This window comes from Mus caroli, unplaced genomic scaffold, assembly GCF_978045245.1.
Source record: "Mus caroli unplaced genomic scaffold, Mus_caroli_1 scaffold_4, whole genome shotgun sequence".
Lineage (NCBI taxonomy): Eukaryota > Metazoa > Chordata > Mammalia > Rodentia > Muridae > Mus > Mus caroli.
Genome location: NW_028227259.1, coordinates 109860356 through 109878748, shown reverse-complemented (window position 1 = coordinate 109878748; position 18393 = coordinate 109860356). Strand labels below are relative to the sequence as shown.

At 44.2% G+C, this 18393-nt stretch overlaps 1 protein-coding gene across 1 annotated transcript in view; it reads right to left on the bottom strand.

Moving 5' to 3' along the window:
- Lrrc8c (leucine rich repeat containing 8 VRAC subunit C) overlaps positions 1 to 18393 on the bottom strand; it is a 101810-nt gene that overhangs the window by 33924 nt on the left and 49493 nt on the right. The window contains exon 3 of the mRNA XM_021162448.3: positions 1806 to 1947. Within this exon, the coding sequence (XP_021018107.1) occupies positions 1806 to 1943 (138 nt within the window). The 5' untranslated portion in view covers positions 1944 to 1947. The remainder of the gene's footprint in view (positions 1 to 1805; positions 1948 to 18393) is intronic.

Here is an 18393-nt window from a genome sequence, read left to right as displayed (position 1 = left end):
AACTCATTTTGTTGCTGAGGTGGACATTGGTTCTGCCCTGCCTGGTTCCAGTTTCCAAGTGTTGAATTCCACCAGGCCAGGTAGCAAAATGTGTTTATCGCTTCAATGAAGCACAGCGAGTGTGGTATTAGGGACTAGAAACAAGGACTATGGATCCAAACGGCTTCGGTTAAAACAAGGGCTTTGGTACCCACTGGGCAACCTATCTTTAACCTCTGTGTGTTTAGGATAAGAACAACTCCCATCTTAGAGTTGGCAGGAGGAAGGAACGAGCCCATCACAGGGGTGAAGCGTTCAGAAGGCTGACCGGCACACAGGCAACGTTAGGATACACTTTAGTGATTAACGATTCCAGTCCTCGGAAGGCCTTCATTTCCACACAGTGCTGTTGGAGATTTGTCTTGCTTCCCACTTCCTCCAGGTGTTCTCCCTGAAGGTTCCACCCACCCCAGCCTCTAACTTCCGTCCACTTATCCAACCACTGAAACCAAGCTTTCTTTTTCTTTCTTTAAAGATGTATTCATCTTATGTATAGGAGTGCTCTACTTGCATGTACACCTGAATGCCAGAAGAAAGCATCGGATCCTGCGTTACAGATGGTTGTGAGTCACCACGCGGTTGCTGGGAATTGAACTCAGGACCTCTGGAAGTGCAGCCAGTGCTTTTAACTGTTGAGCTATCAATTCAACCCTAAAACTAAAATGTCTAAGAGTCCAGATGTTCCTTTCTCTCCTTGCTGAGTTAGTGGAGAGCTGCCCACTGTTGCTACCCACAGCTTCCCTGAGCGTGGGTCCCTCTTGTTCTCCTGGTCTTACAGCCCCCGTCTCTCCTCCAAGAGCTCTTAGGTGCTGCTCCTGACATCTTTTCCCTCAGTGCCTTCTCCCTGGGTGACTGCACTCACAGGTGCTACGCTGACGTCCACCCTGATGACATCCGATCTGAGAGTTTCCCAGCAATGCTATGTTCTTTCTCATGTTTAGATTCCTCTCCTCTCCCAGTACCTTCTCTCTCCACTCCAGCCCCCACCCTCCACTTAGTCCATTCTTTGGTTTTTAATGGGACTGTTACCTTCTTCTCGTTTCTAGGCTAAGCTGAGTTCCTCTGTACTTCTGTGGAGCTGGCATCACGCTAAGTCTTGTCCGCTTGCCTGGTCCCTTAGCCATTAACTACAGACAGTGCCTAGGTCCTTCAAGTGTGGTGCCTGGCACAGTCACAGGTGTGAAGGTCTATCTGGATTTGATATGTGCACACATGGCTTCCATACAGAATGTATTTGTGATCGAGTTACATTTTAATTCAGTACTAAACACTGAGTACATCTTGGCATCTTACCAAAATATTAATTCTCCCAGAAAAACTTGGGCTCAGGCATGAGGTGTAAAGAAAGGCTAAGAGCTATATTGGAGGTGGCATACTTCAATGTGAAGGTAACGACAGATGAGGAGCCCGTTTTGATAATAATGGCATCAACCATCTCTTGGGCAAGTGGCCTCTCTGAATTCCTCTAAGCACAGCACCATCTTAACAGCGAAGTTTAGCAAATTGGTTTCCAGGCTCCCTGTCATGACTACCAGTACCACATACAGATGGAGAAGACTGCTTAATGCAATGCCCCCTGCCATACTGACAGCTCTCCTCTCTCTTCCCTGCACCGCCCACCCCCATCCTGTACAACGCTGGAGATTGAACCCAGGGCTTCACGTATTCTCGTCCTGTCCCACCAGCAAGATGCATCCTCAGCCCAGAAGAGACCATTCTTAAGCCACACTGCTCGGATTTCAGTCCTTCACAGGTCTGGCACTTACCTGTAAAGTACATCCAAACACTCCGATCATCAGCATGGCCACCGAGAGGTAATCCGTGAACACATCCCACCACGGCTTCAGCACCCGGAAGGCGGGCTGCTGCTCGGAGAACTGCCGGAACTCGGTCACCGGAATCATGTTTCTGAGAAAGGAGAGAATGCTGTGAATTAACTTTTCTTTGGCTATCACATAGGGCTTTTTTTTTTCCCTTCCTTTTTTTTTTTTTTAAGCAACACTCGAGATGCTTTTGTGAACCCTTAAGAGCAGGGTCTTCTGAAGCCACAGGGCTGCCAAGATGATGTTCCCCACAGGTGATGGACCAGTAATGGAGGAAGTGAAGAGAGTCACACACAGCTGGGTGACTGGTACGAAAGCTCCCTCTGTGCTCCTTGGATTTAGTCACACCCAGGTATTTCCTGGATCCTCAGTTCCCTCAAAGATGCTACAGAGGCCGGGTCCATCTTTTGAAATGTCTTTGTTATGTCTTGCCATCCCAGGCTGGGCTTTGGTGTACATGCTATTTCTGCATCCTTTTTTACTGCTTTACTGCCACCTATTCGTGAATTCTTCGCTTACTCCTCAGAGAAGAAAAAGCATGTGCTACATGGCCACTGTTTTTTAGTAGATAGTGTGTGTGTGTGTGTGTGTGTGTGTGTGAGAGAGAGAGAGAGAGAGAGAGAGAGAGAGATTTTATCCTTTTTTTTTTCCTAAATGCATGCTTCAGTTGCTTTGTTTCTTACATATCACATTTCACTGTGGATCTCAAACATATCCCGATTTTCCCTTCTGAGAAATCGGTTTGCCCTGAAGACTTGCAAGTTTGGATACGTGTTCCCCTGAGGCCAAGCATTAATACAGGTACAGCTGCCAGGCTGTGGTGCTTCTGAGAGAAGGAAGACCTTTGAGAGGTCAGGCCCAGTAGAAGGAAATTAGGTCACTGGGAGTGTCCCTTGAAGGAAACACCTGGAGATCAGTGCTTGCTTCTCTCTCAGCCTTTCAGCCGCCACACAACGAGTAGGCATTGCCCGCCATGTATTCCTGCAAACACCCCAAAGCAGCAAGCAGGCAACCACATGATGGGTCCAAGTGTTGAAGACCATGAGCCAGAAGAAACCTTTGGATTTTAATGTTGATTTATCCCGTGTGTCGGTTACAGTGACACAAAATGAACATGAAGGCCCTATCTCTATAAAAGTCACAGCTGAGCACCTAGCACTAAATGGGGCATTATTCTGCCCCTCCCCAAGCTCAGGGACTGCTTTACTGCAACCTACTCATGAGAATAGGGGAGAAGAGGGGCAAAGATGGGAGGAACACTGTTAAGCGCTGTTTTCTTGATAGGACTTGGAGTTTACAACCATGAACACATGGATACCCGGACATGACCTGAACAAGACTGGGCCCTAGGACATTCTGCTGTGAACTGGGGCAGGGCTTTTGAGCCCCATGTCTGCCTGGGGAGCTTTAGGAATTAGAGGTTGCTGAAGAGGGATGCAAAACCAAGGTCCTCTGTAAGAAAAGCAAGTGCTCTAAGCACCAAGACACCTCTCCAGTGACTCTCAAACATTGTAAAGGCTACTGATATGTAGACAAGAGCAGCTGCATGCGCAGGGTGCAGCTGAGGTTCTGGGGAAAGAGAGATGTTCTCATATCCTTCAGTGAGACCCCGGACTCCGGCGAATTTGTTGGTGCCGTAGCTTTGGGAAGTGTCATAACGTTCTTGCTTGCTTGCTTGTTCTCTCTTGCTCCTTTACAACTCTTTCTTTTATATAGGTGTTCTTTTGTTTTTTGTTTTGTTTTTGTTTTTGTTTTTTGAGACAGGGTCTCTTTACACAGCCTGGAAATGACTATCTAGACCAGGCTGGCCCTATACTCACAGGGAGTTGCCTGCCTTGGCCTCCTCAGTCCTGTGGTGTGTTCCACCACACCCAGCTACAACTGTTTCTTCATAATTTGAACTTCACTATATTCTTTAATAGTGTTGGAAATTTCAGCCCGCAGCTCTTACAACCTCCTGTCGCCTTACATGTGGGCAGCATTTGAAGCTGTTTTCCCATCTTACCAAAACACAAATCCATGCTAACTCCCCCAGGCTGCTCCTACCAGCAGCTTCTTGAGAGCTGAACCTATTGCGTCATGTCTGTCTGTCTGTGTGTCTGTCTGTTCTAGTTTGCCTTCTACAGCTCTGATAAACACCAGGAGCAAAGGCGATTTGGGAAGGAGAAAGGGTTTATTTCTCTGGCATTGTCCTGACCACAGCCCATCTTTGAAGGAAGCCAAGGCAGAAACTCAAGCAGGGAAGGACCCTGGAGGCAACAACTAAAATAAAGCCCATGGAGAAACCTGGGCTGCAGGTTTGCTCCCATGGCTTGCCTAGCTTGCTCCTTTATACAACCCATGACCACCAGTCCAAGGGTGCTGCCAAGCCTAGGGTGCTGCCTAAATCATTAGTCAAAACGCACCACAAACCTGCCTACAGGGCAAGCTGACGGAGGCAACCCCTCAGCTGATATTCTCTCCTCTTGGATGACTCTAGCTTGAATCCCGTGAACTAACCAGTGGCGTCCATGTTTCAGGCAAGTCACTCAAGCTCTCCTGATCACGTCAGTCATTCTAGAACACCTTTCAGCCTTTGTCTCAATGAAGCCTGACAGTCTCAACTGCCCTGGACATGCTGCTGTTGTCACCTGTTGGACACAGTCGCAGACAGGCTGTGATTTCCAGGTTCTGTGTGGCATTCCTGTGAGCACCATCGGAGTAGATCCGAGCCATTGTTGGAGACATAGATGGATTCAGAAGCTCATTCACCTGGGGTAGCAGCGTGGACAGGGGTCACTGTGCTGCTGAGAGACCACTGTTCTTTCATGGGTTTGGTTGTCTCCCAAGTTCCGCTAACCTCCAAAAGAACTGGGCTCGCTCAGCAGCAGAAAATTTCAGGAAGAGAAAATGGCACCGTGGAGCAGTGGGATCTCTCTCAGTGTTCATGTTCTCCCTCATGCTCAAAACAACGGGAGTCCCAAAGTGTGTGTTACGCTCTTAAATATCTGACCTTAGAAATGAAAAATGAGAATTTAAAAAGCACCTATTCATTTGTGAAAACGAGTAAACATACGATATACAAATGTTGGTTGCACATAAATGAAACGCTTCTCATGAAAATCAAAAGACCATAAACTCAAAAAATGAAAAGACTGATTACACTTTAACACAGATTATGAAAAATCACATGTTCAAAACATGAAAAGAGGGCATGGTTTTACACTCCTGCAGATCTCTCCAATATCCACATAGATCCAATGTCTGGATTCTCAGGTCTGGTTCTGAAGTCAGTGCTGTGACATGCTGTTTGGATTAGATCGCATGAGACTGAAGACAGACTCATAAAGGTACGAGGTCAGAAATGCAAAGACTATGTGAATGGGTGGGCTTTCGTGTCAAGTGGATATTTATTTCTGAGGCCTTGACTAGTTACAGCATGAACAATAGGGAGGTAGCAATGAGCCTCACCATGAGTGCTTCTCTGGGGCTCCCAAGGCAATGGGTATCAGCGGGTGGATAGGGGGCTAGACCAGAGCAGGCAGAAAGGCTCAAGCTTGATTAAGGGTGAACTGCTATCTCTCCTGGAGTTCACCCAGCTGCAGTCCCTTTCAGCAGCCAGATGTGGCCAATAGAGAGGCATCAGCTGACCTGCTTGCAGGCAGGCAGCCGCCCAGATCACCAGGCATGATGGTCAGGTAGGGAGCAGCCTTGAGTGACAAGCTGGTGTAGCCAAGAAGGCAGACAGCGTTCTTCTCTCGCTTTAAGGCAAGCCAGCTCTACTGAGTTCATCAGCGGTGGGGAGATGCAGAGTCTCCATGGGGTGTCTGAGATGAGGAAGCCAGCAATTAATAGGAACATATGGAATGTTTTCATGTACATTAAACCTAGGTAATGTTTTACTTTAGTATCTTCTTAGTTACAGACTTCTGAGATCAACTGACGCTTGACTGGCATAAACAGTGATGGACTGTTGAGAATTCTATCGAAGTTAGCTTTACAACCACACTGTGTTTCACAGGATGGTGACCGGGGGGACCTTGCTTTGCTCTTCTGCCAATCTTCTGTGAAAGGTTTCCTTGTGAAGCTGGAGAAAGTGGCTCAGCAATCAAGAGCAGAGATGATCTTCCAGAGGACGGTTCCCAACACCCACAGGGAAGCTCCCAACGGTGACTCCGATTCTCAGGGATCTGATGCTGCCTTCTGGCCTCCCAGGGGACTGCACACATGTGGAGCACATACATACTTGCAGGCAGATAAAAGACCCGTACCACAGAATAAGCAAGACTCTGCCATTATACAGAGGGCACAATGCTAATTTTTGAGTGTTTTCGAGGTCTAGAAAGCTCCTTGAGGGATACGCATGTGTACCTAAAGGATCGAAGTTGAGAAGGGAACAGGGCTTAGATGCAACTGTGAAGTTCGTGGGGACCTTATGGTTGGCTAAGGCGCAGAGGAAACCCACCAAGGTGATTGAAGAATTCTGTGACAGCCAATATTAAAGAGTGAGCAAACACTTTCTGTGTGGGTGGGAAAGGATTCTCCCTTAAGCCACAGGGTTGTTGACTGAGGATCCCAGTGCTCGGACTGGGTTCTTTTCCTAAGAGTTGTTGGCCAATGAGACCCTAGAGGCTCCCAAGGGATAAAGGCCACCCACACTGCCAACAGTGCTGTTGGTCACATGCCATAACTGAACCTTATTGCTATAGATAGACGTGTCATGCTTCGGTTGCAAGCTTGGAGAAATCTAGCTGGGGCTGAACCCTCCCTTGAGGTTAACTTGTATCGTACCAGGATGTGCTACTGAGGCGTCTGGGGAAATAATGGCTGAAAGCACTGGTCAGCTGGGTACTTATAGGCATTGAAGGCTATCAGAGAGACATACAAACGTACCCACCCAAAGGAGCAAGGTTGGGAAGCCACCTCAGACAGCAAAAGGATGCAGGGCCCAGGAGCCATGGAAGTGCTGGTTAGTGCAACACTGGTTCCTTCCTTCCTTCCTTCCTTCCTTCCTTCCTTCCTTCCTTCCTTCCTTCCTTCCTTCCTTCCTCCCCCCTCCCTCCATCTCTTTCTTTCTTTAAAAGATTTATGTATTTATTTTATGTATATGAGTACACTATAGCTGTACTGAGGGTTGTGAGACATCATGTGGTTGCTGGGAATTTGAATTCAGGATTTCTGCTCATTCTGGTCGGCCCTGCTCGCTTGGATCTAAAGATCCATTTATTATTATACATAAGTACACTGTAGCTGTCTTCAGACACACCAGAAGAGGGCATTAGATCTTATTACGGATGGTTGTGAGGCACCATGTGGATGCTGGGATTTGAACTCAGGACCTTCGGAAGAGCAGTCAGTGTTCTTACCCGCTGAGCCATCTCTCCAGCCTGCAATAGTGGTTTCAAGTGTTATGGATGCAGTCAACATTGGATTTAATCCCCATCTACAAGGGGAGATTTCACACCTGGTAATAATGAGCTTTGACAGAGTGCTAGGGTTGAGGAAGTCACGGTTGTCTTGTTAGAAGAATATGATGTACTGCCCAAGGGGCTTTGTAAACATTTGCATTTATGCTTGTGGGTTATTTCCAGTGTCAGCTTCCATTGCAGTGTCTTCCCATTTCTCATTTCCCTGTTTTCCTATGTTCTGTAGGAGAAGGGTTTCCTTTGACACTCACTATCAGCCTCAATCTGGAGCTGGGAGATACAGGGCGGGGTGGTTGGGTACCCAACCGGAGTTGGAGAATAGTCATGTCTGTGTCATCCCCTCCAAGGCTCAGGAACTGTCATGGAGCAGAGGGGTGGAAACTGTGAGACTACAGTCACTAAGCCAAGTTCCAGCTTGAACACCTCAGAGTCCTGCAGCCTTCCGTGTCATCATATGGTCATCAGTACAGCAGCCAAAGATGGACAGTAACCTCTACCAGTCAAAAGGAGTGTATGAAGCTGCTTACAAAAACAAAACAAAACAACAACAACAAAAAAAAAACACTAAGCTTGTCAGTGTTTACTTTTGAAGATTGTACACCCCCTTCTCCCTCCAGTATGGGGCCTTGCTCTTGATTTATGAAAGGTATTTTACATACAAAGGCAAAAGACACGCTGGCATTATAAAATGTTGACCTTATTGGGTCACTTACAAAGTTTGTGCTAGTGGAGTTCCATGGACAGGCAAAGCAGAGGCACCATGGTCCTTATCAATGGTTTGCCTTTAAAAGGCAAAAGTCTGGAACATCCAGCAAGTGGGATTCCCTGAGCCCCAGGCTGAGCTGTCTCCTGACCATTGTGCTTTACTATGGGGAATAAAGGTGAACTAAGGGGCCAAAACATACTATGAGGCAAGTGCTTTCCCTGCTGGGCCATCTCCTTATCCCTCCAAGGAAGACATCTTAAATGATTCAAAAGAGTCAGATACACTAATTTTACACATACAAACTTTTACAGTCTATGTCTGCCTATCTTTCACAGTCTATGTCTTTCACAGTCTATGTCTGCCTATCTTTTACAGTCTATGTCTGCCTATCTTTCCGCGTGTGTTTTCTTTGAGGATGCGGCATGATGGGGGTGCTGTGGAGTGCCAGAGGATATGCTTAGCCTGCTTGGAGTTTTAAATGCCACTTTGCTCATATTGCACTCGGTGTTCGCCTCTTGAGGATATCATTCAATCCTTTGGGGCAGGGGTGACACTCTGTGTGGTGTTTGCTTTGCAAGCTTAAGCATTCAATGGGAAGCCCATGGGCTGGGCTGCACAGTTAACTCCACGTTTTAGGCAATTGGAAACAGACAGAACCCTGGGGCTAACTGTTAACCCAGCCTCCTCAAAGAGCTCCAGACCAATGAGATCTAATTTAAAGATCAAGGTAGACAAAGCCTCAAAAGTAAAATCCGGGGCTGGAGAGATGGCTCAGCGGTTAAGAGCACCGACTGCTGTTCCAGAGGTCCTGAGTTCAATTCCCAGCAACCACATGGTGGCTCACAACTAACTACCTGTAATGGGCACTCGGTGCCGTGTTTTCTGGTCTGTCTGAAGACAGTGACAGTGTACCCACATACATGAAATAAATAGATGAATCTTTAAAAAATAAATAAAATCAGAGTTTGTCCTCTGGACTCCTCTTGTGCATACGCGCACCTGCACACGTGTGAACATGTACAATACACACAGACACAGACACACAAAAATATGGGCACTGGTTACTAAGCCTCTTCTACGGCTTTCCCTGACACAGTTCATCCTGCCCGGGAGAAGGTTAATACTTTCTCATCTAGAGTTAATTAAGCAGAACACATTGTCTCTATTTACTAACCATGGCTCAAAGAATACCAAACATAGTCTAGTATTTGGATTCCAACCTGACTGCTAACACTGCCGGTTTTTTTCCCAGGTATGAAATGATCATAGTAATGAAGTGTGTACCTGAGCAAGCACAGCCATACACTGTTAGGGGGAACACGGGTAGATTCTGGACAACAAACGGTCAGGGGCTCCGTAACCTAGTGTTACTAGTGAAAAACAGCTAAACATTCCAGGATACACAAGTCCAGGATACACAAATACAGCAGGTGAGAAACAAACTCCTGCTACTTGTCTCTTAAATTGTTTTCAGTTTTAAAAAAGTATCCTTTGAAAATTTCATTCATGGATACAAAATATGTTGGTTTTCTCTCTCAGTGTAACCCACGGAACTGAGTTGGATTGTTGATGCCTACATGTGGAAGGTATAGGTCATCCCCTGGGGCATAGACAACCCACCAGTGCCAACATCCTCAAAGAAAAGTGGGCCTCCCAGGCTACTATACCCAGACAAACTCTCAATTAACATAGATGGAGAAACCAAAGTATTCCACGACAAAACCAAATTCACACATTATCTCTCCACGAATCCAGCCCTTCAAAGGATAATAACAGAAAAAAACCAATACAAGGACAGGAACCACGCCCTAGAAACAACAAGAAGGTAATCCCTCAACAAACCTAAAAGAAGACAGCCACAAGAACAGAATGCCAACTTTAACAACAAAAATAACAGGAAACAACAATTACTTTTCCTTAATATCTCTTAATATCAATGGACTCAACTCCCCGATAAAAAGACATAGACTAACAAACTGGCTACACAAACAAGACCCAACATTTTGCTGCTTACAGGAAACTCATCTCAGAGAAAAAGATAAACACTACCTCAGAATGAAAGGCTGGAAAACAATTTTCCAAGCAAATGGTATGAAGAAACAAGCTGGAGTAGCCATTCTAATATCTGATAAGATTGACTTCCAACCCAAAGTCATTAAAAAAGACAGGGAGGGACACTTCATACTCATCAAAGGTAAAATCCTCCAAGAGGAACTATCAATCCTGAATATCTATGCTCCAAATACAAAGGCAGCCACATTCATTAAAGAAACTTTAGTAAATCTCAAAGCACACATTGCACCTCATACAATAATAGTGGGAGACTTCAACACACCACTTTCACCAATGGACAGATCATGGAAACAGAAACTAAACAGGGACACAGTGAAACTAACAGAAATTATGAATCAAATGGATCTGGCAGATATCTACAGAACATTCTATCCTAAAACAAAAGGATATACCTTCTTTTCAGCACCTCATGGTACCTTCTCCAAAATTGACCACATAATTGGTCACAAAACAGGCCTCAACAGATACAAAAATATTGAAATTGTCCCATGCATCCTATCAGATCACCATGGACTAAGGCTGATCTTCAATAACAAAATAAATAATAGAAAGCCAACCTTCACGTGGAAACTGAACAACACTCTTCTCAATGATACCTTGGTCAAGGAAGGAATAAAGAAAGAAATTAAGGACTTCTTAGAGTTCAATGAAAATGAAGCCACAACATACCCAAACTTATGGGACGCAATGAAAGCATTTCTAAGAGGAAAACTCATAGCTCTGAGTGCCTCCAAAAGGAAACTAGAGAGAGCACACATTAGCAGCTTGACAACATACCTAAAAGCACTAGAACAAAAGGAAGCAAATTCACCCAAGAGGAGTAGACGGCAGGAAATAATCAAACTCAGGGGCGAAATCAACCAAGTGGAAACAAGAAAAACTATTCAAAGAATCAACCAATCAAGGAGCTGGTTCTTTGTGAAAATCAACAAGATAGATAAACCCTTAGCCAGACTCACTAGAGGGCACAGGGAAAGCATCCTAATTAACAAAATCAGAAATGAAAAAGGAGACATAACAACAGATCCTGAAGACATCCAAAACACCATCAGATCCTTCTACCAAAGGCTATACTCAACAAAACTGGAGAACCTGGATGAAATGGAGAAGTTCCTAGACAGATACCAGGTACCAAAGTTGAATCAAGATCAGGTTAATGATCTAAACAGCCCTATATCCCCCAAAGAAATAGAAGCAGTCATTAATAGTCTTCCAACTAAAAAAAGCCCAGGACCAGATGGGTTTAGTGCAGAGTTCTATCAGACCTTCAAAGAAGATCTAATCCCAGTTCTTCACAAACTATTCCACAAAATAGAAACAGAAGGTACTCTACCCAACTCATTCTATGAAGCCACAATTACTCTGATACCTAAACCACAAAAAGACCCAACAAAGATAGAAAACTTCAGACCAATATCCCTTATGAATATTGATGCAAAAATCCTCAATAAAGTTCTTGCTAACCGAATCCAAGAACACATCAAAACAATCATCCATCCTGACCAAGTAGGTTTCATCCCAGGGATGCAGGGATGGTTCAATATACGGAAATCCATCAACGTAATCCAGTATATAAACAAACTCAAAGACAAAAACCACATGGTCATCTTGTTAGATGCAGAAAAAGCATTTGACAAGATCCAACACTCATTCATGATAAAAGTCTTGGAAAGATCAGAAATTCAAGGCCCATACCTAAACATGATAAAAGCAATCTACAGCAAACCAATAGCCAACATCAAAGTAAATGGTGAGAAGCTTGAAGCAATCCCTCTAAAATCAGGGACTAGACAAGGCTGTCCACTTTCTCCATACCTATTCAACATTGTACTTGAAGTCCTAGCCAGAGCAATTCGACAACAAAAGGAGATCAAAGGGATACAAATTGGAAAAGATGAAGACAAAATATCACTTTTTGCAGATGATATGATAGTATATATAAGTGACCCTAAAAATTCCACCAGAGAACTCCTAAGCCTGATAAACAGCTTCGGTGAAGTAGCTGGATATAAAATTAACTCAAACAAATCAATGGCCTTTCTCTACACAAAGAATAAACAGGCTGAGAAAGAAATTAGGGAAACAACACCCTTCTCAATAGTCACAAATAATATAAAATATCTTGGCGTGACTCTAACTAAGGAAGTGAAAGATCTGTATAATAAAAACTTCAAGTCTCTGAAGAAAGAAATTATAGAAGATCTCAGAAGATGGAAAGATCTCCCATGCTCATGGATTGGCAGGATCAACATTGTAAAAAATGGCTATCTTGCCAAAAGCAATCTACAGATTCAATGCAATCCCCATCAAAATTCCAAATCAATTCTTCAACTAATTAGAAAGTGCAATCTGCAAATTCATCTGGAATAACAAAAAACCTAGGATAGCAAAAACTCTTCTCAAGGATAAAAGAACCTCTGGTGGAATCACCATGCCGGACCTAAAGCTTTACTACTGAGCAATTGTGATAAAAACTGCATGGTACTGGTATAGTCACAGACAAATAGACCAATGGAATAGAATTGAAGACCCAGAAATGAACCCACACACCTACGGTCACTTGATCTTCGACAAGGGAGCTAAAAACATCCAGTGGAAGAAAGACAGCATTTTCAACAAATGGTGCTGGCACAACTGGTTGTTAACATGTAGAAGAATGCGAATCGATCCATTCCTATCTCCTTGTACTAAGGTGTCAAGTCTAAGTGGATCAAGGAACTTCACATAAAACCAGAGACACTGAAACTTATAGAGGAGGAAGTGGGGAAAAGCCTTGAAGATATGGGCACAGGGGAAAAATTCTTGAATAGAAGAGTAATGGCTTGTGCTGTAAGATCGAGAATTGACAAGTGGGACCTCATGAAACTGCAAAGCTTCTGCAAGGCTAAAGACACCATCAATAAGACAAAAAAACCACTCACAGATTGGGAAAGGATCTTCACCTATCCTAAATCAGATAAGGGACTAATATCCAATATATATAAATAACTCAAGAAGGTGGACTCCAGAAAGTCAAATAACCCCATTAAAAAATGGGGCTCAGAACTGAACAAAGAATTCTCACCTGAGGAATACCGAATGGCAGAGAAGCACCTGAAAAAATGTTCAACATCCTTAATCATCAGGGAAATGCAAATCAAAACAACCCTGAGATTCCACCTCACACCAGTCAGAATGGCTAAGATCAAAAATTCAGGTGACAGCAGATGCTGGCGAGGATGTGGAGAAAGAGGAACACTCCTCCATTGTTGGTGGGATTGCAAGCTTGTACAACCACTCTGGAAATCAGTCTGGCGGTTCCTCAGAAAATTGGACATAGTACTACCGGAGGATCCAGCAATACCTCTCTTGGGCATATATCCAGAAGATGTCCCAACCGGTAAAAAGGACACATGCTCCACTATGTTCATAGCAGCCCTATTTATAATAGCCAGAAGCTGGAAAGAACCCAGATGTCCCTCAACAGAGGAATGGATACAGAAATTATGGTACATTTACACATTGGAGTACTACTCAGCTATTAAAAAGAATGAATTTATGAAATTCCTAGCCAAATGGATGGACCTGGAGGGCATCATCTTGAGTGAAGTAACACAATCACAAAAGAACTCACACAATATGTATTCACTGATAAGTGGATATTAGCCCAAAACTTAGGATACCCAAGATATAAGATACAATTTACTAAACGCATGAAACTCAAGAAGAATGAAGACCAAAGTGTGAACACTGTGCCCCTTCTTAGAATTGGGAACAAAACACCCAGGGAAGGAGTTACAGAGACAAAGTTCGTAGCTGTGATGAAAGGATGGACCATCTAGAGACTGCCGTATCCAGGGATCCATCCCATAAGCAGCTTCTAAACGCTGACACCATTGCATACACTAGCAAGATTTTGCTGAAAGGACCCAAATATAGCTGTCTCTTGTGAGACGATGCCGGGGCCTAGCAAACACAGGAGTGGATGTTCACAGTCAGCTATTGGATGTATCACAGGGCTCCCAATGGAGAAGCTAGAGAAAGTACCCAAGGAGCTAAAGGGATCTGCAACCCTATTGTTGGAACAACATGATGTACTAACCAGAACCCCGGAGCTCTTGTCTCTAGCTGCATATGTATCGAAAGATGGCCTAGTCGGCCATCACTGGAAAGAGAGGCCCATTGGACTTGCAAACTTTATATGCCCCAATATAGGGGAATGCCAGGGCCAAAAGAATGGGAATGGGTGGGTAGGGAAGTGGGGGGCGCTATGGGGGTCTTTTGGGATAGCATTGGAAATGTAACTGAGGAAAATATGTAATAAAAATATTAAAAATTAAAAAAAACACTCATAGGTTAAACTGTAAAACCCTTCTTTGGAAATGTTAAATCTATTTCTACTTTAAGGAGCATTTTATGGAAAAAAATTCAATCAATAAAACATTCAGAACTTTAAAAAAAAAAAAAGAAAAAAGAAAAGTGGGCCTCCCTCTCCCAGTCACCAGAACTTCTGAAAGCTTTCTAGCTAAGGGGGAGCACCCCCCTGAGCTGCTCCCTCAACCCCATCCATGCTCGGATTGTAACTGGCTTGATCTTGTGAGTGTTCTGTACAAGTGACAACTGCTTGGGAGGCTATATGTGCTGTGTCGTGTCTAAAAGACAGAATTTCACAGCGTCTCCTTCATCCCCAGCTCTTACATTCTTTTTGCACTCTCTTCAATGATTTTTCCCAGAAAAAATTTTCAGGTGTGTGCATATGTGTGGCTGCATGTGTGTATGTGTGCCTGTGTATGTACCTGTCTGTGCACACTCGTGTGTGTGTGTGTGTGTGTGTGCCTGTGTGTGTATGTGCCTGTGTGTGCATCTGTGTACATGTATATTCTCAACTGTGTGTGTGCTTATTTGTGTATATGTGTGCCTCTGTGTGTGTGTGTGTGTATGTGTGTGTGTGCCTGTGTGTGTGCTGTGTGGTGATACGGGCGCCTCAGCTTTGGCTGAGTACTCACAGTCACTATTCTCAGGACTTTGACCAGTTGTGAGTCTCTGTGGGAGCAGGAGGATGGGGAAAATGGATTATGTATATGTGTAAGTAACTAATCAAAACTAAGAATGTATGAAGAGGTTTTATTTAAAAAAAAAAGCTACTAGTTTGTAAGCTTATTTTATCCCCTCCCACAAAGAAGTGTGAACAGAAATAAACTGAGTGTGTAGACACAATTGCTCTCAGAAGATGAGTTGTTCTTTTTTAAAAAAAATGTGTGTGTGTGTGTGTGTACACGTGTGCACGCACAAGTGCAGGTGCCTGCAGAGGTTGGTGACGCCATCAGACCCTCTGGAGCTGAAGTGACGAGGCTCCTGATGTACAAAGCCATCCTTCTAGCCCCATGAATTATTAACTGAAAATCTTAGTGCCTGGTTTGGTCTATCTCTCCCTCCTAGCTACCAGTCAGTGACACTCTAGAAACACTGAAAACTACATGAGCTATTGTTACTGCTTTTCATTGCTCATTATTATAAGACCCCCTTACTGAAGACACCATGCACTTTGGTTTCAGGACATAGAGCAGTCAGCTTTAAATGTTCAGGAAACTCTCCCAGCTAGCTAGCTTTCAAACTGCAGGAAGGTGCTATGCAGGCTGCTGGGTGAGAAAAGCCATCCACAGTCCTAGCCAGTACAGGCCTTGCTCGCTATGTCAACCTGCCATGAAAGACTTGTCTGCTGGTGCAATCTCGGCATGATGGTTCCAGGGGTAACCGAGTACGTTCTGACTGGATTTGAGATCTGCTGCACAGGCGGGAATTTATGCCTTGTACTGTAAACCTATCAGAATCTCATGGATAGGGAGATCCATGGAGTTCTGACCCCATGGTAACCTAGTGTAGTACTTTTGCTAAATGGTCATGCTGCCAAACTGCCTTCTAATTATTTATGTTCCGCTCTCAACCTTGGTCAGAGTTTCTGTTGTTGATGTTGTTACTTGTTTGCTTGTGTTGCAGTGGCTTGGGGTTAGCAATTCTTCTTATATATCGGTGGCTTCTGACACCGTGGGACCATTTGTTCTTTTGGCTTCAGTTTGCTTCTGACTTCCCTGATTGTCTCTCTCGTTCCTTTTCTTTCCTTCTTTCTTTCCTTCCTTCCTTCTTTCTCTCTTTCTCTCTTTCTTTCTTTCTTTCTTTCTTTCTTTCTTTCTTTCTTTCTTCCCTTCTTTCTAAGATTTATTTATTTATTTTATGTATTTTTACCTTTGCCCTCTTCAGGCACACCAGAAGAGGGTATCAGACACCATTGCAGATGGTTGTGAGCCACCATGTGGTTGCTAGGAATTGAACTCAGAACCTCTGGAAGAGCAGTCAGTGCTCTTAACTGCTGAGCCATCTCTCTAGCCCTCTCCTGTTCCTTTTCATCTTCTCTCTGTCCTTATTTTATTTTTGAGTGGCCGCTGCAAAGTCTTTGGTGAATTCCTCCCCTAAGTCCTTTACTCTGTGGATGAATGGCTACATCACAGCTTTCAGTCCCATCCACATTAAATCTACCACAACACTACACCTCCAACAGGATTCAGATGGAGTACCCGATGACATTTCAGTCAGTTACCCCCCACAGGATACGCCAAACTTGGTTTTTCAAAATCCATCCATCTCCAGCCCTGACTCCTGCCCCTTACGGCAAAGCTCTGCTTCATCTGTAACTCTCCTAGGTCCACAATGACCATCCTTCCAGTTACCAAGGACCCAAATCAGAGCCACACTTGCTTCTGTTTTTCTCTCCTATCCATGGTTAATCTCTCAAAAGAAAACTTAACACTGTTTTTTACTGTGCACTTGCCTTCCTTCCATGAAAATCTAAGCAGCCCAGATCCAGTCAGAACACACTCGGTTACCCCTAGAACAAGCATGCCCCGACTGCACCAGCAGACAAGTCTTTCATGACAGGTTGCCATAGCATGCGGCTGCCTCCCCCATCCCCTTTATCTTGTTCATAGATGTGTTACAAAAGTGTAGAAAATGGTGCTTAGTAAATATGAGACAGAACTTGATGAAATTCACAATTTCATCGGGGAGGTAACTGTGGGTTTGAGTGCTTCCTGTTTGCATGAACGAGGGAGGGCCCAAGTTTGCCTAGTACTGGGTTCAGTGAGAGACTATCTCAGGGAAATGGGGTAGAGTCACAGGACAGGGTACCCGACATTCTCTTCTTGACTCTACACACACATGTACATGCATTCACCAACACACGTGTGTGTACACTGCACAAATATCCCATATATATATGGGATACTTAAAATACTGAATACTTTGTAATTTTAGTAAGGAGGAAGGCTGAGGTGTTTTCAATGTTCAAATAGTCATGCAGAATCAACATGTGTCTGGGTAGCGCCACAGATGGGCAGACGGTCCCTCTGTGCAGGGCCAATGGAGGTCTGTATGAAGGAGGCACACGAGAAGGCACACACTATTTTACACTCATGGACTCTTCCCATGTGTCCCAAAGGCTACATGTGTCAGAGGAGGCCATCAGTGTACACTCAAAGTATCAGCCATAAACAAGCTGCTTTTCTTCAGCAGCGTGAAGGGGATGAAGAAGGCCCATTTTCTTAATCGCACAAATGGTATGTCTTTCTTCCTTGGGAGGGCATGACCCTGGATAGAGTTTATTATGTGGTACGCATGACAACATATTCTAGAAAATCCACCAAAGGAAGTTAGGATGATGCAATGCGGTAGAAAGAAACATAATTAGAAGAGAAAAGTTGTAAGTGCATCACTAAATTTAGAACTGAGGTGGGCCAGGAGGTTGATCATCCTGTTCATGCCGTCAGTTTAGGGCTGAGAAACCTGAGCCAAGAGAGACCAGATGCTTGATTAAGGCCTGTAGCTAGTGGAGACCAGAACTTTCAGGTCAAGTTTTCTCCTGGCTCTAGAGCTCTTTGATGAAGTCACCTGATGTTAACTAGGGTTCAAAGAACCTAGAGTGTTCTAAACAAAGAGTTGAAGAAGAATTTCTCGGGCTCGGTCTGTCGTCATCTCCTTTGTTTGACTGTAAGCAATAAAAAATCATAAGGTACTATTAAAGTTTCAATGATTCTTACAGAGACACTGCACCCTTAAGCCAGCCTAAAATGAAAGCACTTGACTCAGAGGAAGCTTAAAGGCAAAGTTGACCTTGTGACCCAAAAGGCACCTCTGTACTAGTCTCCTTCTTCGGCCTCCTCTCCTCAGGCTTTCCTACGTTCAGTCAACGACTTAATTATACCATTTGAAAAGTCTTCAACCTCTAAGGGCAGTGACAGCGAGATGTAAAAATTACTCTGAGTCAGCAGTTTTGGTTTTGTCTTATCCAGGAAAGGATCACTTCTACTTTTACTTC